This window comes from Leptonotus elevatus, chromosome 8 (assembly GCF_054856555.1).
Source record: "Leptonotus elevatus isolate MCC_2025b chromosome 8, RoL_Lele_1.0, whole genome shotgun sequence".
Classification (NCBI taxonomy): Eukaryota; Metazoa; Chordata; class Actinopteri; order Syngnathiformes; family Syngnathidae; genus Leptonotus; species Leptonotus elevatus.
Window position 1 is genome coordinate 3,914,903 of NC_141246.1, and position 20,738 is coordinate 3,935,640.

Below are 20,738 nucleotides of genomic sequence, written 5' to 3' on the forward strand. Positions count from 1 at the left end.
TTCTTCTTTTTCAAAAAAAAAAAAAAAAAGGTGCTTCCAGCAGTTTAATGTCACTTTAAGTTAAAGTAACTGTCAAACTAAACAAATAGAATGACACTTTTTCTGTTAAAAACAGCCACACAAGTTCAACTGCCTAAATAAAGGCCCAGGCTAGCTATATGCTAACGTTAATTAGCATTATTTTGCAGTGCTTTAACCCCTTGTCAGAAACTTCATGTAGATTCCTTTTTTTATGGGGATTTGAAAATATAGTCACCCTAAGGCATACAATAAAACAGTACAGTACATAAACTCTTTATTCTGGCACCAGGGATCCGAGAAAGTCAAGACTTACAACTTACTGCACTTGTAAGCAGGGCCAGAGGCCATTTTGATTGTCTTTTTGTGGCCGTTAAAGGGCCGGTAGTAGCCGCAGACTTGCAGGAAGGCGCTCCTGTAGTTGCTGTTCATCCAGCCATAGAGGATGGGGTTGACGAAGGTGGAGCACATGGCCACCACGTGGAAGGCGCTGAAGAGCAGTTTGAAGTCGTCCATGTAGACCACGCGGCCGTCGATGTCCACGGCCAGCTGGAAGGCGTGCAGCGGCAGCCAGCTGACGGCGAAGACGGCCACCACCGTCACCAGCATCTTGGTGGTCTTGCGGCGGCGGCGGCGGTGGGCGCGCGGCAGCCCGCTGGCGTTCATCTGGCTCCAAGGTAAAACAAAACAAAAACAAACAAAAAACGGTATTGTCATTGGTGGAATTCTAAGAATTTGAAAAAGACCATGTCAAGTCAAAACCAGCTCTTATCAATGAATTAACTTAAAATGAAATAAATAATAAACTACAGTAAACCCCACCACCACCACCAAACACACACACATAATAAACATAAATATATCAATAAATAAAATCAATACAATGAATGTTTTACAAATCCCTGAAAAATCCCATTCAAATGTTTAAAATTAAATCCAATTTAAAACAATTAAAACACTGAATAAATACAACTAAAAAATATTTGAATCACTGAATTAAATACTAACTAAAATTATAAAAATCACTGAATCACTGAAAAATAACATTAAAAAAAATAATAATCATCGAATTAAAAACAATGACAGCTTTAAAAATCACTCAATTAAATACAATTAAAATTACAACATTGAAAACCTAAAATGCGATCAAATCTTTAAAGTGAAGCTAGTACCTATGCAACAGTTTATCTAAACTTTTGTAAAGTTGTGTTTAACATAAGAACAAAGGTGGCAAAATCCAAGTCCAGAAAGTAAAAACCCAGCCACAGTTTGGCTTTAGCCCCTGATGCTAGCTAGTTAGCTAGCCAACTCCCTAGCAGGTAAACGAGCTCCATGGGAGCTAGCTAGGAAGCTAGCTAGTTAGCACCTGGAGCTAAAGCCAAACTGTGGCAGGGTTTTTACTTTCTGGACCTAGATTTGCCACCTCTGATGTGTATTTTTTTTTTGTGTGACTATATTTTAATGTTTGTGATTATAGCAGTACTTGTAGAGCTAACTCAACATGGTCCATTGGCACCAATTTGCCACTAGATGGTGCTGAAGCAATATGATTACATTTGACATGGCTTTGGCCTGAGCGCAAAAACAGGTGATTGGTGAGCTTTTTAGCAAAAAAAAAAGTCGGTTTGGTTCAACCAAAAATGTGTGACTAGGCTAATGCTAACCCACAAATAAGCGGTTGATTCACCGTTTACAACTTGCAAACGTCTCACCTTGCACCAGATGCTCGCGTAGGCCCCTGTGTTGACAGCCAACGGCAGGCCGTACTGCAGCAGTATCATGGCCAGGCTGTAGGGGGCGCTGCCGCCCTCTTCGGGCCATTTCTCGGCACACACCTGGATGGACTTGCCGGGCGCTAGCTGGAAGGTGGCGTACTCTCGGAAGATGGCCAGCGGGCTGGCAAGCAGCGCGCTGACCGCCCAGGTGATTCCCACCACGGCGGCGCAGACCCGCCGGGACATGCGCGGCGAGCCGTCCGGGCGCCGCGCCACGCTGCGCAGGCGGTCCACCGCGATGACGTTGAGTGTGATTGTAGACACGTGCACGGCGGCGCCCTGAGCGCAAGGCAGGGCAAAGCACAACGTCCGGCCGAACGCCCACTCGCCGTGCAGCGTGTACGCCAGCGTGAAAGGCAAGCACAGGGACGCCACCAGAAGGTCGGCCAGAGCCAGATTGGCGATGAAGAAGTTGGTGACGGTACGCAGGCGACGGAAGCGGAACACCACGTGGATCACCAGGGTGTTGCCCAGCACGCCGAGGGCGATGATGGTGCCGTACGCCAGGATGAGCGCCACGCGCACGCCCGCCAGTTGGGTGCTGTCCTCCAGGTCCGGGTAGGCTTCCTCGCCGCCGACAGGCGCCGCTGCGGCACAGCAGCAGTTAGCAGAGGGATGGGTTGCCCGCGGCCGCTGTGCTTCGCTTACGTTGGCAACGTCCATGGTGCGAGAGCCCCATTGGCCGGGCTGCGGAAAAAACACACCTTCAATTTTCACAACATTTAACGTCAGTCTGTATGGAAGAAGACTTTAAGAATAAAGTCAGAATTCTGAGAATAAAGTGAGAAAAGTCAGAATTCTGACTTTATTCTCAGAAATCTTCAGAATTCTGACTTTAAGAACAAAGTCTGAATTATTTCTTTAAAGTCAGAATTCTGATTAGATTAGGTCAGAATTCTCACTTTAAAGTCAGAATTATGAAATTAAAAGAATTCTGCTGAGATTAAAGTCAGAATTCTGAGAATAAAGTGAGAGATAATTTTAACTTTAAAGTCAGATTTCTGAAGAATAAAGTCTGAATTCTTCAAAGTCAGAATTCTCACTTTAATGTCCAAATTCTGAGAATAAAGACAGAATCGTGCCAACCTTTTTTTTTTTTCACTTCGATGGCCCTAATCCTCTTCCGTAAGCACGGAACCATTTTGTACAAAAATATATTAATTGCTGTTAGATATGCTCGAAACGTGTAGCTATTGACATGAGCGTGGCGGCCATTTTGACATATTGCCTCTCACACCAGTCCCATCTTGAGTCTTCACCAGCGCTGCCAGTAAAACCATTTTCATGGCAACGTAAATGATCTGGCAAAGGCAAATAAACGCCGGTGCGACAGGACTTTTACTGTGTGGAAGGGGCTGAAGATCAGATTTTTTTTTTTTTTAACGCAGGAATTAGCGGGAGGTTTGAACACAGGGCCTCTTAGGGCTGAACGATTATGAAGAAAATATTAACCGCGATTATTTGGGGAATAATTGAAATCACGATTATTTTTTTAGTACAAAACAAGAAAATGTTTAAAAACGTAAATAATACAATTCTTTTGAAACACTGTTATGTAAGTTCCTTTTGGATGAAACAAAATGTATTTAATTAGTTATTTTAAAAATTAAAAAAAGGTGCAAATATATAAATTTAAACAACACAAAATTAGTACTATTAATTATCTTTTTTTTTTTACAATTATGCTGATTTTGTAATTGTGGAGTGTAATAATTGAAATTGTAATTGAATTTCAATGAATCGCACCGCCCTACGGGCCTCTCAAACCCATAGCGAAAATCAGTCATACATTTTATTTTTCATTTTTGTAGCCCCTTTTACACTGTCTGCTTTTTCCCTGGACATCGTGTGAAAGGTCCCAATAGGTAGCCTATTGTATTTGTTGACCCTTAAATGAAGACTTTTTGGGCTAAATGGGAAATGGGACCTTTCACATACTCATAAGTGAGAATCTATTCCTGGAACCATGAACCAAATATTATTAATAGTACTAATTTTGAGTTGTTTAAATTTAAAAATAACTAATTTAATAAATTTGGTTTCATCCAAAAGGAACTTGCATAACAGTGTTTCACATCCCGCTTTCACCATTGTAGACCCTTTCACGCTGTCTTTAAAAGCTTCCGAGGATGTTCTGTTTGAAAAGTACTTATAAGGGACTGATTGTTTTTTTTTTTAAACAACAATAACAATATCAAATGCAAGAGAAGGTGGGGATGACTTTTTGGAAGTCTTACCTCGATGTGCAGTGAGAAGTTAACGTGGAGTCCGTTTGCTGTCCCTCGTCCGCGCGCAGGTCAAGATGAAGATGAAGATGACGAGGACGAAAGAAGACGCAAAGCAGAGTCAAAGCTTCATCTCCGCTGAGAAGCCGCGTGAAAATGCGCCGAGCGCCGACTGCACGTCGCAGACCCCCACCCACTCGCCATCATCAGCACACAGGATGCCAGATGCAGGTTAGATCGTTACATTATCAGCTACTGGCAACATTTCTATTTTAGTCTACACGATATATTTTTATATTTACTTTTCTAATAAGTGTGTTTTGTGTCATTTTTATTTTTTGCTACCATCATGAATAGAATACAACTTTTATTGTCGGGTTTTTACAGAAACAATGAGAATCAGTTTGGCATTGCCTCACAATTATCAGCAATATAGATACAAATATGAGTAAATGATTTTTAAAAAACACCATTTAATTTTATTTTATTTAAGTTGATACTTCAGTTTAATATTTATACTTATTAGGCCACTTTAAAAATATGACTTGTCGGCCAACATCTGTCAGTAATTTAAGCATCTATCCACCCATTGTCCATTCATTCATTCATTCACCCATCTGTTCATTGATCGTCCATTTGTTATTCTATTTATTTATTCATTCATTCAACCTATCATCCAGCATTCATCCACTAATGAGAGCTTTCATTCACTCTCATTCATTCATTCATCCATTTGTTATTTTATAAATTTTTTCATGAATCCAACATATCAATCATTCGTTCAGCCATTAATTTGTGCATTCAATCATTCATTTATTCATCCATTCATACCTCACTCATGTAGTTGTCTATACTTTCATTATTTAAGGAGTCCATGCAGTCATCTACCCATTCGTCCATTTTGTTTATTCATTCATTCATTTATCCGTTTATCCATTCACACATCACTCTATTCATTCATCCATTCATTTAGTTATCTATGCTTTCATTACCTACATAGTCCATGCAGTCATCTACCCATTCATCCATTTTGTGCAATAATTCATTCATTCATTCACCCATTCACACCTCACTCTATCCATTCATTTAGTTATCTATACTTTCATTACCTAGGTAGTCCATGCGGTCATCTACCCATTCATCCAGTTTGTGCATTCATTCATTCATTCATTCATTCATTCATTTATCCATTTATCCATTCACACGTCACGCTATTCATTCATCCATTCATTTAGTTATCTATACTTTCATTGCCTAAGTAGTCCATGCAGTCATCTACCCATTCATCCAGTTTGTGCATTCATTCATTCATTCATTAATCCATTCATTCATTCATTCATTTATCCATTTATCCATTTATCCATTTATCCATTTATCCATTCACACATCACTCTATTCATTCATCCATTCATTTAGTTATCTATACTTTCATTGCCTAAGTAGTCCATGCAGTCATCTACCCATTCATTCATTCATTCATTCTCCTGCATCCAACCAGCATTTTTCATTAATTCATTCATTTACCTGCATTCAACCAACATTTATCATTCATTCATTCATTCATTCATTCATTCAACATGCATCCATTATACTTGACTTTATCCATCTATGAATCCATTATTCATCCGTCATGCCCTCCATGCATTCATTCATTGCAAGTCATTCAGAGGACATTCGAAGTAGCACAAGTGATCGGTTGGCCCTTAAAAAGTTGACTTCCTAAAATGACGCAACCGAAATCTTTTTACCTCGAAGTTTTGTTCCCTTGGTTTGTGTACACAAAGCACATAATGGTACAGTGCACGTCACACTGAATAGAAACGAAGCGTGTTCATTTCAAGTCCTGTTTGTGTCAGCATGAGACAAATGAAAGTCTGATCGACGACCATTGTGGTTTATAATTAGACTTGCTCTGAAATATTGACACCGCACGCGCTGTACTGCGTCAAAGTAATTGTCCCGGTCCGTGCTCATCTATAATTGATTTCAATCAATCAAAGAGAAAATGATGAGGCGGACGGCCGATTGATTATTGATCTGTGCTCTTGAACACTCCCTCGCGCTCGCTTGATCACACCTTATTGGAGCACAGTATTGATCACGTCTCCGGTGATGCAATTTACGAGGCCATTGTAGGCAAAAAGATGCACGGCTTGAAATAACTTTTTTCTTTGAGCAGCGATTTTGCTCGTCAGTGACTTCATTTCAGGAGCAATTTAGTTCGTTTGAGGATCCCAGGGAACTGAAACAAGAGTTTTAGTAAACAATAATCCATATATATATATATATAGGATTATATTATATGTTTTAATGTCAGTTTTTAACTCATTCACTACCATTGACGGCTATAGACGTCAAAAATTCATTTGAAGTTTTTTAATGTTTTTCCCATTTTTGTTAGCAAGAGTATGAAAACCTAGATTTTTTTTATTGTACTTTTAGAACAGATATGATATTTGTGATTAAACGTGAGTTAACTAGTGAAGTCATTAGATTAATTATGATTAAAATCAAAACCAAAATGGAATCGCCTGACGGCCCAAATTGTATTAATCTTTTCTTTTTCTTTCTTTTTTTTTAAAGAAAAGATTATTAAAAACAAAAAATAAAAGTACTTTTTTTAAAGGAAAAAAAGAAGAAAAGATTATTAAAAATAAGGGGCGTCAGGCGCTAATTTTTTTTCCCGTTATTTATTGCATGACTTCACTAGTTAACTCACGATTAATCACAAATTTGACATCTGTTCTAAATGTACAACTTTTTTTTCCCAGGTTTTCATACTCTTGTGGAAAAGTGGAAAAACATGTGAAACTAATAGAAATAGTTCAAATGAATTTTTGACGTCTATAGCCGTCAACGGCAGTGAATGCGTTAAGAGAGTACCAATAAGCAGCAGAGAGACGGACCGGCCTGCGGAATATTATGTAATACTTGTAATGTGTTTTCCCAAGACTGCATGATGCTCCATTAATGAGTAGGCTTGTAGTCATCTTTGAAACGTTCTTAATGAGCACGTTTATTCATACAGTCCAGCAATTAAGATGAGATTTAATTTAAGAAAAGATATTTTAAAGCGCATGTTTACATCCCTGTTAATATAGAGACTTTTTCCTGAATGCTAATGAGGTCATTAGAATTCATCAAAGTCCACATGGGTGTCGGAGTGCGGGGAAGGCAATTTGGCGGCGTTATAACCTCGCCGCCACATGAATAGCTGAGTGTTTGACTCTTTTTACTGATTCAGTCCAAATGACAATATGCTATTATTTAAGTATTATGTTATTAGGTGAAGGCTGATATGTTATTCCTATTTGTTTCCCTTTTCTTTTTTGACATGGACCTCCTTCCACATAGTTCATCTGATTCACATCATTCCAATTTCAACATATAACAAAAATGCTCTTCATTGGGATATTATTTTCCTCATTCCAAAAATTGCAAGTTTTTCCAAAATTCTACATTTTTAACCAAAAATGATTCATTCATTTCTTAAGGGACTTTCATCAAAGCTGATTCACATCGTTCTTATTTGAAAAAAACTAAATATTTAATTCACCTTGGGAATGTTTTATAATTTGTCAAATTTCCCCCCAAAATTCTGCAATCATTCCAGACATATTAAAAATGCATTTAATATATATTTCATTCAATATTTTTTCACATCATTCTGTATATTTCTGTATAATTCCAGATCACTCTAAATCATTGCACTTCATTACGCATTTTTTTCTCTTTTCTCTCTTTGATTAATGTCACTTATTTATGTATTGAAATAATGTTGAAAATATTCGGAAAAAAACATTTCAATCAATCAGCATTTCAGCCTTCACACGCAATTTCTTTAAAAATTGCAAATGGTATGATATAATATGATATAATATGATATAATACGATATAATATGATATAATTTAACTTATTCACTGCCATTGGCGGCTATAGATGTAAAAAATTCATTTTAACTATTTCTATTGGTTTAACATTTTTTTCCATTTTTGTTAACAAGAGTATGAAAACTTAAAACCTGATTTTTTTTTTGTACATTTAGAACAGATATAAAATTTGTGATTAATCAAGAGTTAACTAGTGAAGTCATGCGATTAATTCCATTTAAAATTTTTATCACCTGACGCCCCTCATTTTTAATAATCGTTTCTTTTTTTTTTAATCGCGTCAGGCGATTTTAATCACAATTCAATAATTAACTCACGGTTAATCAATAATTTTATATCTGTTCTAAATGTAAAAAAAAAAAAATCATACTCTTATTAACAAAAGTGGAAAAATAAATAGTTAAAATGTATTTTTGATGTCTATAGCCGTCAATGGCAGTGAATGAGTTAATATAATATAATATAATACATTGATTTTAACAATCATAATATATATATATTTATCATCTAACTATTGAGGATAAGTGATACGGGTAATGAATGAATGAAATTAGATAATTAATTAATTAATTAATGCACAAAAGTTCTAATCACTATAACAATAAATAAACAAATGATCAAATAAGATGTATTTGATAAAAAAATATGTTATTATTTTATCATTATATTATTATTTAAAAAAAAGTAAAAATTATTACATGTAACTGTCAGCAGAAAGAAGTCCGTCTTTTGACACCCCTTTGAGCTGCGACTTTGCGCCGTGTTCACAGTTTGCCGTCTTGGCCTCTTCCCACTCAGCCATGTTACATTTTGCCAGTAAACAAGAGCACTCGTCATTTTACTGTGGAAAGTTTCCAGCTTGGCATCCTGGGAGGCCTGGCGGTTCGGGAACAAAACCATAAACAAACAAAAATCCAAATGAATAACACACATGTGAGAAAATGAGCTGAACTCTGTTACTTGCTTACTAAGAAGAAGAAAAAAAAAGATCATAAAACAAGCGTCTGGCATATTCCGTGGCCGTTGAAGGAAGAAATACGAGCTGGAAAAGGCACAGTAAATGTGTTTGACGGCGCTCAATGGGGCCACCTGCATGTCGATAAGCTTGAAGCCTGGCCTGGCCTCAATCAATACCTCCCTGAGTTTTAGTTCCTGGCTTTAATGCCGCTCCACTCGGGTGAGTCAGGAACAAGGCTCATTGAAGCACTGTCATGTCACATACTTTTGTGTGTGTGTGGATGTAAAAAATGTAAAAAAACAAACAAAAAAACTCATTTTAAATGGGAATTAACACACAACTGACACCTTTTAAAGTGCCTCTGATTACAGTAAAATGACTTGGCAGGGCAAGTTTCGTGTACATAGTGCTTTTCTAGCCCGAGTTAGCTAGCCCGAGTTAGCTAGGCCGAGTTAGCTAGGGGGCGCTGTTTCGGGCAACCCACTGCCTGGAAACGCACCCCTCCTAAATTCTCTTGTTTTTTTTCTTCCAATTCTTTATTTTACTCTCTTCCAAGTGTAAATTTTATTCTAAAACTGAGTCGATTTGGTCCCACTCTAAATAGAGTCAAATTTACTTTACAGTGTACATAGTGCTTTCCTAGCCCAAGTTAGCTAGGCAGCGTTAGCTAAGGGGTGCTTTTTCGGGCAGCTTGTGGTTTTTTTCCAATTCTTTATTTTACTCTTCTTTAAGTGTAAATTTTACTCTAAAACTTGGTCTATTTAGTCCCACTCTAAATATAGTCAAATTTACTCTACCGTGTACATAGTGCTTTTCTGGCCCGCGTTTAGCTAGGGGGCGCTGTTTCGGGCAATCCACTGCCTGGAAACGCACCCCTCCTAAATTATCTTGTGTTTTTTTCCCCCAATTCTTTATTTTACTCTCTTCCAAGTGTAAATTTTACTCTTAAACTGAGTCTATTTGGTCCCACTCTAAATAGAGTCAAATTTACTCTACAGGTTTTACTGTGTTGGTAAAATAAACTGTTTATACATACATATTACATAACATAAATATGCTTCATTATATCTTTAACACACTATATAATATAAAATATGTATATATATAGTGTGGTCAAAAAAATTTTTTTCCATCTTTAAAAATTTAGCAGAGGGTAGATATTTACTTGCAGTGCAGCTCCCTGCGGCTCAAAGCAAAACAAATCAAGATAAGAATGAAGAAATGCATTTTTAATGTTCCCAAAACAACTTGCATGACGTCATACATCCAAACAGTTGCCTCGTGGGGACAAAGATTTTTCTCACTAGAACGTGGATCATCTCAACATTGACCGTCACTTGTAAAAAATACATTTTGTTCCCCCCATAAAAATACAAATTCAGGCTTTCAGGAACACGTTAAGCCAGCAGGGGGTGCTCTGACCCCTGCGTTTTTGTTTTGACAATTCAAGACAAATTCACAGACATTTTAAAAATTATTTCACAGCAAATATTTAACATTCGCCAATGGAGCATTAGGTGGCGGTATGACACCGACATTAGTAAAAAAAAATGTCATTTATACTGTATATATAAAATAGATGGAATTTATTTTAATATATTGATTTATGTAGATATAGGCCTACATTCATATGTATCAAAAATATTGTAATGCAGAGAGGTTTAAATAAAATTGTATTTCCATTTAAGTTTTTTTTGTTTTTTTTAATATTGTAACCTATTTATATGTATATAGGCCTATGTATACATATGTATCTGCATGTATACATGTATGGTTAAAAAAATATATATATATTTTTTTATTTTAACTTTAATTTTATCACAGTAGTTTTTTATAAACATATTAACAAAATAAAAATAATATTTTATTTTAACACATGCTGTACATATTTAATACAATATATTATATTCATATAATATATCATAAAATACAAAAATAAAAAATATAATAAATCATCAAATATGAATAAAACATTCAAATGTAATAACAAGTTGTATTCAAATGATGACACCTGATGAATCAAGGTACAGAAGACCCTCCACGCCAAATGTTTTTTTGTTTTTTGTTTTTTTGGGGCGGGGGGGGAGTTCATACTCAGGCCTGTCTAGGCTGCCATCCAGATGATGAAGGACAGCAACAGTGTGGCCAAAAGAGTGACGGGCGTCGCACATCCGAGGTAAAGCAGGACGACTGCGCCGCACAAGGCCGTAACGTACGAGCTGGTCCGACTGCACACGATCTTGCGCACCGTCGTGCAGAACTGCAAAAATAAATAAATAAATAAATACAAATAACAGTAGCTCATGTGCTGGTTTTAGGAGCAGCTGACTCCCAATAATCACATTTTCACACTCTGTGTTCGAATCAAGCGTGGAATTTAAATTGAAGCTCGGCTTTATTTCATCTTTTTCATGTGACCTCCCTCAAGCAACAACACAAATTGCCTGTTCAATGAGGGCTCATTCAAACTGAATGATCTTCAGTGTTTATGAAAAACTATTTAATTTAAGGTTCATTGAGTACTAAATTTTCTTATGAGTTCATTTAAGACTAAATTGTCTTTGATGTTGAGACAAAAAAAGGTCAAGTTCAGAAACGCTAAACTATCTTTATTTATCAAAACACGGACATTTGGGTTATAAAAGATTTTCAGTGGTTTACAATGACTCCACAACGTATGTTAATAATTTCGTTGAATATTCAAAAATTTTTGTTTTACAAAACCCCCCAAAATTCTTCAAAAAAAAACACCTGCACTATTCGGGTTGTCAAAAAATTTTTCTTTTTTTGTATTGAAAAAAAAAGTGTGCAGCCACTGTAATAGAGAAAGCAAGTTTATAATTTCCCGCATTAAAAAAAATAATTAGATACTCAGATTATGGGAATCCCTACTCTAGATTGTCTTTGATGTTGACATAAACATATCGTTGCTGCTATTTGAAAAACACTTATGTCCATTTTTGTCATAATTTTTTTAATTTTTATGTTTTTGGGATGAAACTAAACGCAGATACCCCAAAAACATAAAAAAATAATAATAATGTTTTGCACATAGCAGCAATATGTTAGGTTCACTGTATGGTTTAGTCGTTAGTAGTAGTAAACAAAAACTAAACAAATGAATAGTTAAAACATTTTTTAAATATTACATTAAATTAAATATTAAAATAAAATGTGCATGTTTTAAAATAAAGGAGGGTGACTCCCGATCGCATGTTGTTTCTTTAGGAACGCTACGATATATCTTTATAGACGTTCCAAAATGCCGCCATTCTAAATGCGTTGCGGCGTAAATAAATAAATACGGCGTACGTGCAAATAAAGTTTCTACAAAATGTATTGAACTGGAAATGATTTTTGAAAAATGAATCTCACAGTTATGTTCGTAACAACCAAATAAATAATATCGAGCAAACTTGTCATTTCGGGTTTTGGGTACCTGGTAGGTCTGGTAGCTGATGGCCATGCCGTATCTGCAGTACATGACGTAGTGCTCGCAGTTGTACCACAGCAGGCTGTAGGCGACCGCTCCCAGCAGTTTCTCCGCCCTCCTGGCCACCTCGTCGGCGTCCAGCGGCGGCTGCTTGCACACGCCGTCCATCCGGTTGACCAGCACCTGCGACCCGTACGCAAAGTCCCGCAGCGAGTCTACGCGCACGCTGGCCGCCTTGGCCAGCACGCCCAGCAGCAAGCGGTTGTTGCTCACCATCTTAGCCACGGCCGCCTTGTTGCGGGTGACCACCGGGAGAATGTCCGGGATGAGGTGGGCCACCCGGCCGTCGCCCAGGTAGATGCCGAAGTGAGTGAAGAGGGTTCGGGGTACCTCCAGGAGGTCGCCCCTTTTGCACTGGGTCAGGTCGTACTCGGAGGAGGGGTCATCCTCCTTCTTGGAGGTGGCGAAGAAGAAGCTGAGGAGCTGGTAGAGGAACATGATGGGCATGTGAAAGTTGGAGACCTGGGCGCTTTTATTGGGTCGGCAGGTGGGTTGGGTCGGGATTAGCGATTGGCCGACGTCCCAGCGGGTCTGCAAAGAAAGGAGCTTTCTCTAAGAACTCTGTGGCCGGTCTGGAATGTGAAATTGGGGATTCATTTGGAGGGAATTAAGGTCGGGGGTGCGCGTCAAGCGCAAATCCTCATTGCGAAAAAAGGTCGAGCCGAGCGAGCCGGCGAATAAACCGCTTTTGTTGGTCAACTCTCCGCGTCGGTATTCAGCACTTTGCAGTCATCTAGAAATGGTTGCAAATATGTAGACAAGTTCATTTGGGTCATGCAATATTTTAAGGTTTGTTGGGGACTCGAAACGGTCATTGATGTTTCTACATCATCATATACATTTACTTATTCCAACAGTTAAAGGGGAAGTCAAGCTTAACTCATTCACTGCCATTGACGCCTATAGACGTCAAAAATTCATTTGAACTATTTCTATTAGTTTAACATTTTTTCCACTTTTGTTAACAAGAGTATGAAAACCTAGGAAATGTTTTTGTTTATTTAGAACAGATATAAAATTTGTGATTAATCGTGAGTTAACTAGTTAAGTCATGTGATTAATTACCAAAAAAATGAATTGCCTGACACCCCTAATTTTTAATAATCTTTTCTTCTTCTTAAAAAAAAAGAAGAAAAAAAGTCATTTTAATTATTATTATTATTTTTTTAATAATATTTTCTTTTTTTAAAAAGAAAAATGAAAAGTTCATTAAAAATTAGGGGCATCAGGCGATTTTTTTTTTTAAATCAGAATTAATCGCATGACTTCACTAGTTAACTTGCGATTAATCCCAAATTTGATATCTGTTCTAAATGTACAATCATTTTTTTCCCTAGGTTTCATACTCTTGTTAACAAAAGTGGAAAAAATGTTAAACTAATAGAAATTGTTCAAATTAATTTTTTACGTCAATAGCCGTCAATGGCAGTAAATGAGTTAAACATTCCTTGACAATAATATGTTATATGTGACCTCACTAGTCTAAACATGACATTCTGATTAATATGACATTTTTGGAATTTAAGTTGAGCAGCAAAATCCAGCCGTTTTTAGCCATCTCAGGGGGCGGCCATTTTGCCACTTGCTGTCGACTGAAGATGACATCACAGTTGGTAAGGGCTCAGGCAACGACCAATCACAGCCCACCTGTTTACTGAAACTGAGCTGTGATTGGTTGTTACCTGAGCAACATTGATGTCATTTTCACTCGACAGCAAGGGACAAAATGGCCGCCTTCTGATATTGATAAAAACTGCTGAATTTGGCTGCTTATCTCATATTCCACTAATGCAATATAATATATTAATGTTTGTGAAATCAAAAACATGTGTTTGTCAAAGGCAAAATTGTCTTTCATTTTTACAAAAACATGCTTTCTAAAATATATGCTTTTGAAGCTTTTTTTGTTTAAAGCTGATTTTTTTAACAATTTGCCCCAAAATATCTTTACACTAGCCTTTTTATTTGACTATTTAATCTGAAACATTTTTTTAATTACTAGATTAACACCTGAGCTGTTCCTAATGGGAACTCCTGCAAACCTCGGGCCAATAGTTTTCAGACTAGATTCGGGTTTGAATTTCCCGCCCTCTGTCTGCGGATGTGACGTCATGTGTGCATTGTGTACGTGAAGAAGGGAAAATGCAGTTTCATTTTTTGGCCACAGGTGGCAGTAGCGATTTGAAATTCAATTTTCTGCATTCAGTAGCTTTACGGCAAAACTGTTTTTGATAGTAACCAAAACATGTTTGCTATATTGAATTTCTTGAAGACTAAATTGTCTTGATTGTCGAACGGTTGTTTACATAACGTTCGCTCGACATTCGCCAATTCTTTTAATGTTTTTTCTTGTCATGAGGAAATTTTGAACAGCAAAATCTTTGACGGATACGAAAACATCCGTCAAGTTTGTGAAAATGCAGCAAGATTTGTTCAAGACATTTTTGTTTACAAACCACACACAAATCAACAACCATAAAAATATTTGTTTTATTATTTACATATTTTTACACAATAAAAAAAAAACTGTCATTTTAATGAAATAAGCCAGTTATTGTCGTTACGGGGGAAAGGTAAGACAATTATATACTTCGAAGGCACTCGGGCAACTATAAACATAAAGTAGAGTGAACGAGAATTAACCGGCCATCCACAGAGTGAAGGGGATAAGAATTGTGGGTAATGTAGTTGAGGTGGCCATGCCGCAAACGAGCATGGAGATGATTCCCAGAATTCCCGTCACCAAGATGCTGCGTCGATCTCTGATCAGCCATTTTATGCACTCGCAAAACTAAAGGGAACAGAAAACATAAATGTGTCACAACAGGGTGATGTTTTAACATTTTCAAAATAATCTAATTGTAATTCCCCCCCCCCCCCATGTTATGATTGCAATTTAATGCAATCATTTTTGAAGGCCCTCTTCCTATTGTTTTATAAACAAATACGAGCAATAAATTCATCTGCACTTTTAGTCTTTTAAGAATCCACTATGACAACTTCGCAAAATTCTGACAAACAGCGTAACCATAAGTTGTAAGTCAGATAACAAAAATAATGCAAACATATATAAGCTCTATCAAACATATATAAGCTCTATCACTTTATCACACACAAACTTTTCAAGATTCATGAAAAAATGCCGCCCTCTGCTGTTGACTGAAATTGATGTCAAAGTGCCCTCGGGCTCGCATTGCTAATATCTCGTGACCAAACCCAGAAAACAGGTGGGCCTTGAGATGGATAAAAAATTATTCCTTATTCCTTTTCCTGTAAAGTACAATATTGTAGGATACCATTTTCTTATCAGAAATACATTAAAAATACTAAAGATTAATTCATTCACTGCCATAAATTCATTTAAAAAAAAAGATTAATAAAAATTAGGGGCAACAGGCGATTAATTTTTTTATTGTAATTAATCGCATGACTTCACTAGTTAACTTGCGATTAATCACAAATTTCATATCTGTTCTAAATGTACAATAGAAAAAAATTCTAGGTTTTCATACTTAACAAAAGTGGGAAAAAATGTTAAACTAATAGAAATAGTTCAAATTATTTTTTTGATGTTTATAGCCATCAATGGCAGTGAATGAGTTAATGCATTTAAATGGAAAAAAAATGACTTGAGGAGTGTTTTGAGTAAAGCGCAGTCAAGGAATGAATTCAACTTGTCAGTCAAGGCATCTCTGTCCAGCAGACCCTTATCTGCAGGGGATAGGTACGAGACTGGCCGATTCCCATTATTTTATTTTATTTTATTTTATATAGGACCCAATACGTGTTTTCAATGACAACGCCCCATTAAAAAAACCTTTAAAAAAATAAAATATTGAAAATTAAACCCAAAATTTTTTTTTGGGGGGGGAACTCTGGGGGGAATCCAAAAAACAAAACAAAAATACTTAGAGAAAAAAAAGGGGTGGGGGGGGGGGGATTAGAGCGAATCCGCGGGTGCCGAACCGCGAGTACGCGGGGGGCGGCCTTTTACCCGCTCAGTCTGTCGGCTGGCGGCGCGTCCGTATCGGCAGTAGGTGACGAAGTGCTCGCAGTTGTTCCACAGCAGACTGTACGGGAAGCTGCCGAGCAGCGCCTCCGCCCGGCGGGCCACCTCCTCCGCGGGCAGCGCCTTGGCCCTCTTCGCCGACCCGGCCCCAGCATTCGCGCGGTTGACCAGGATCCGTGAGCCGTACGCGAAGTCCTCCAGGCTGTCCACGCGCACCGCGGCGCGCCGGCACAAACATCCCGCGATCAGCCGCCCGTTGCTTACCGCCGAGGCCAAACGCCGCGGGTCGTCGGTGAGCGCCGGTAGGATGTCCGGGATGAGGTGCGCCACGCGGTCGTCGCCCAGGTAGACGCCGAAGTGGGTGAAGAGCGTGCGGGGTACTTCGAGGAGGTCGCCCCGGCGGAGCGATGGAGGCGGAGGAGGCGAAGAGGCTCCCCGGAGCGGGGTGGGCCGCTCGTGCGCATGCGCAGAGCCAAAAACGAGCACTTTGAGCTTGCAGAGGAGGGAGACTTTCTCCACCAGGAAGGCGAATAGGTTGATCATGGTGACTCGCTCACATTGCTTCTCATGAGCTCCTTTTATTAGGAACGAGGAGGACAAGCCCCCCCACTTAAATATCCAGCCCACCAACACTTTTCATCACGTGTGTTGTGTTGTGTGTGTGTGTGTGTGTGTTTTGTTTGTTGGGAATTAGCAGCGCATGCACGCAAACAAGATTAAAGCATAAAAGTCACGCTTGGCTGGATTCTTACAAAAATGTGCCCCCCCCAACCAATATATAAAAACGAATGTGTGCACAAACATTCTGGAATATTCTATAATTAGGCTTAGGGGATTTATGTTGCGGGGTCTAACTGTGGTTCTGTAAAAGCTTGATTAACTGCGCAGGCTTTATTTGAACACACTTTATTTTTTTTATTTTTAACAACAGTCTACAAATAAGTTAACTTTTTTGTTACAGTCCCTGCGGAGGCTCACATCTAAAAAGCAAAAAAAACAAAAAAAAAACGGATTAATATGAAGCTGGAAAAAGCATATTGCCACCATATTTAGGAGAAGACTCATTTTAATACGGCACCACTACATTGACTTTAACTTTTTCTGGAGTAAAGTGAGTGCTAAAAATCCCCCAAATTGCTTACATTTGGGGTCTTTTATATGAAATGTAACGCACAAGATGTAAAACACATGAACTTCTTCTTCAGAATGAATCCAAGGAATTTGTATGCATATTGTATTTCCAATTACAATGTATACTGGAAAGCTTTTTTTTTTGGTAGCGAAACCGCCGGCTGCATGTAAACGGCATGAAATATGCAATTGATCATGTTGTTCAAGATGTAGAAGAATTCACCAAAAGGTCTTGCACATCTGCACTCACTCAAAGTGCTTCCATGTTTACGCGGTGTCACATTGCTTTCCTCGCTCACGGAACAACACGTTTTCTTAACGTTTGATCGCCTTTTCAAAAAGAAAAACGGAGAAAAATGACTTTCGACTGCTGTCGGATTTGTGAACGTAAGAATCGTTGACACGGTTTTGTTACTCGAAGTTACATTGAACAGAAAATGTTAATCCGCCTAACGATAATCATCCCGTAGCAAACTATAACTGTCATGATAAGAACTTTTTTAGGACGATATGTTTTCCCAGAAACCATTACAATACAGCAGATGTGGCAAAACCAGGTCCAGAAAGTAAAAACCCTGCCACGGTTTGGCTTTAGCCCCAGGTGCTAGCTAGCTAGCTCCCATGGTGCTCGTCTACCTGCTGGTGAGCTAGCTAGCTAGCTAGCATCAGGGGCTAAAGGCAAACCGTGGCAGGGTTTTTACTTTCTGGACCTGGATTTACCACCTCTGCAATACAGTATGCAATAGTATTGTTTTTTTTTTGTGCCACTGATATAATACTAATTAGCACAAACTAAACTAAACAAAAAACATTTCACATGTTTTAAAAGAACTACGTAGCCTCCGCTATTAAAGCTAGCTTACAATATGAAATGTTGGCACACAGGTTAGCATCGAAGTGTTTGTTTGTATCCACGAAACCCACCGAAATAGGTTGTTGTGTACAAACCCCCCAAAATAGATGGTTTTCTAATTTTTTACAAAACAAACCTTGGGTTATTCATTTGACACAAGTTTTTGGTTAAATAAATAAGCCCAAATATTGGGCAGACCCTTTTTGGTTTGTAATTAGAAACACAACCCTTCACCCAAACGCGCTCAACTTAAACCTACCATTAATCTCTAACCCTTAACCTAAACATAACCTTGACCCCAACCATAACCTTAAACCTAATCCCTATATAAAAAAAAAAGGTTGGCCACCCCAGACTGAAACTAGAAAACTACAAGGGGGACACCCAGTAGTCAACCTCTCTGTATCTAATGAGCCGAGCAGGAACAGAGCAGAATGGGAATGAGGATGAGGAGGGAAGGTGGGAGGAAGAGGAAGAGGAGGAGGAGGAGGATTGGTCCAAGCTGCACTTTTCTCCAAGCCGCGAAAACATTCCTTTTGTCCAGATTAGCCCAATCCTGTTCGCTTTGTACGACACGCTCATCATTTGACCCACAAAAGACAACCACAGTGTTTGTTGGCCCACAAATTGGGGTCCCACGGGGTTTAGTGATCTGTAGCTTGGGGGTCCGCAAAATGATTGGCAATCAATTATGATGGGGAAATATTTGTTTAAAAAAAAAAAAAAAAAGTTTGGCATCACTGCGAATGTATCAAAACGGTTTATGATGTAGACTGGAAATGTCTGTGTGCTAAATCGATTTATCCGACGAGGTTGACCTTTTTTGTGTCCTTGGGAATCCAAAGGGCCCATCGTCACCATGGTGGAGTGGCACAGTGTTAGTGTGGTCGAATGGTCGTCCTGCAACTCTGAGGTTGTGGGTTCGATGTCCCATGTTATTGTGACCTACGTCGAAATGCCCTTGAGCAAGATACTGAACCCTGAGTTGCTCCTGATGCTGCGTCATCAGCTTTGTAAGTTGAAAAAGTGCTTTATAAATGAAGTAGCGTTTACTAGTGTCACCCTTATCAATGTTTGTGTGCTAGGGAGTGTTAAACGTTATAGTTAGTCACTTTATAACAAGACAATATTGACTTTCTTTATTACTTTATTACGCACGTCTGCTTTTATTGCTCATAAAATAATCACACAAAAGTGTGATTAGATTTCAAAGTTGCTGTCGCCTATGTTGTTGGGCCATTGCTAGTTAGTTCAATCAATAGTTAGTAGTTAGTTGAGACTACATTTTCATTTCGTCCCACCTTTGGTAGGCTTGTTAGCTAGTGCAGATGCAGATCAGGTGTGTTTGTCATTAGCCACTTAGGTGATGCACATCTGGATTACGTTTATTCGTTTAGTTAGTTGGTTAGTTAGTTAGCTAGTGAGTTAGTAAGCTAACTAGTGAGTTGCTTAGGTTGCTAGCTAGCTATTTTATGAGTTAGTTAGCCATACAGACAGCTAGCTAGCTGGTGAGTGAGTAAGTTAGTTAGTTAGTTAGTTGAGAGAAAAAAAAGTGTTTTCTGAAAAAAGCAGACATTTTCTCAATGCAAACAATGCTGTTTTTATTTGAGGAAAATACATTTTTTTCTGGTTTAAAAAATGCACACAAAAAAAAAAGGATTGAAAAAGGTATTAAGATAAAAATAAAATTAAGTATAGTTAGTGAAGCTCCCCAAAAAATTTTTGGTTGTGTTTTTAATCAACCCCCCCGCCCCCAATTTATTTGTTTTTTCGCACACAATGTATTGTTTATTCGTTTGTTTGTTCATTAGTTAGTTACTTAGTTAGTAGGTGCAGATCCAGATAAAGTTTGCTTCTACCTTCTTTAGCCAGTGAGTTTGTTAGTTAGTTTGTGCAGATTTGGTTTGTTTCTTCGCTTGCTCATTCTGGAGTTATTTTGCTAGTTAGCTAGTTAGTTTGGTGCAGAGCAGGATAAACCGTTAATCCCGCTAATCGAGATCAAATTTATTGTGGTGTTTTTTTTTCGTTTGTTGGTTTGTTTGTTTATTCTTTAAGTCTTTGTGCAGATCAATCTTTTATTTCATATTATAGTCCATTTGCACGGTAGCCAAGAGTTTCGCCCCCCCCCCCCCCGCCCCCTCCCTCCCCACCAACACACCGCCAAGATGCAAGCATACTGTGTCAAAGGTTAAATTATGGATTTAGCCTCAACACGAGCCTTTTAAACGTTTGTTGTTGTTTTCTTAGCCAGGCAAAATGGTGTGACAACGAAGTGGCTTTTTCTCTGGCCATCACGCCACCTTCAGCTGAGCAGCTTAGCTTAGCTTAGCTTAGCTTCGTGTCTGCGACCGACAATTGAACCCGGAGGCCACCGCGTGGGCGAAC

The 20,738-nt window shown here is 38.3% G+C and overlaps 3 protein-coding genes across 3 annotated transcripts; all 3 read right to left on the minus strand.

The window, feature by feature from the left end:
- Nucleotides 1–330: 330 nt before the first annotated feature.
- Nucleotides 331–2,456, minus strand: npy2r (neuropeptide Y receptor Y2). Its single transcript, XM_086082034.1, has 2 exons — nucleotides 1,731–2,456; nucleotides 331–684 (listed from the first exon to the last, which is right to left on the minus strand). Exons 1-2 carry the CDS (start codon nucleotides 2,454–2,456, stop codon nucleotides 331–333), a joined length of 1,080 nt encoding a protein of 359 aa, XP_085938160.1.
- Nucleotides 2,457–10,075: 7,619 nt separating this feature from the next.
- LOC147169292 (lecithin retinol acyltransferase-like) lies at nucleotides 10,076–12,820 on the minus strand. The gene is made up of 2 exons (XM_086082924.1): nucleotides 12,307–12,820; nucleotides 10,076–11,127 (listed from the first exon to the last, which is right to left on the minus strand). The coding sequence occupies exons 1-2, from the start codon at nucleotides 12,805–12,807 to the stop codon at nucleotides 10,972–10,974; spliced, it is 657 nt and encodes a 218-aa protein (XP_085939050.1). The 5' UTR covers nucleotides 12,808–12,820; the 3' UTR covers nucleotides 10,076–10,971.
- Nucleotides 12,821–14,826: 2,006 nt separating this feature from the next.
- Nucleotides 14,827–18,065, minus strand: LOC147169293 (lecithin retinol acyltransferase-like). Its single transcript, XM_086084013.1, has 2 exons — nucleotides 16,355–18,065; nucleotides 14,827–15,151 (listed from the first exon to the last, which is right to left on the minus strand). Exons 1-2 carry the CDS (start codon nucleotides 16,910–16,912, stop codon nucleotides 14,999–15,001), a joined length of 711 nt encoding a protein of 236 aa, XP_085940139.1. The 5' UTR covers nucleotides 16,913–18,065; the 3' UTR covers nucleotides 14,827–14,998.
- Between the last annotated feature and the right edge of the window lie 2,673 nt (nucleotides 18,066–20,738).

Bases quoted from the DNA above. Each gene is read 5' to 3' on its own strand.
- npy2r (XM_086082034.1), bottom strand. From the start codon at position 2,456: ATGGACGTTGCCAACGTAAGCGAAGCACAGCGGCCGCGGGCAACCCAT. The intron at 685-1,730 runs GTGAGACGTTTG...CCTTGGAGCCAG, and splicing joins ACGCGAGCATCTGGTGCAAG to ATGAACGCCAGCGGGCTGCC.
- LOC147169292 (XM_086082924.1), bottom strand. From the start codon at position 12,807: ATGCCCATCATGTTCCTCTACCAGCTCCTCAGCTTCTTCTTCGCCACC. The intron at 11,128-12,306 runs GTACCCAAAACC...TTATTTTTGCAG, and splicing joins TCAGCTACCAGACCTACCAG to TTCTGCACGACGGTGCGCAA.
- LOC147169293 (XM_086084013.1), bottom strand. From the start codon at position 16,912: ATGATCAACCTATTCGCCTTCCTGGTGGAGAAAGTCTCCCTCCTCTGC. The intron at 15,152-16,354 runs GTAAAAGGCCGC...TGTTCCCTTTAG, and splicing joins CCAGCCGACAGACTGAGCGG to TTTTGCGAGTGCATAAAATG.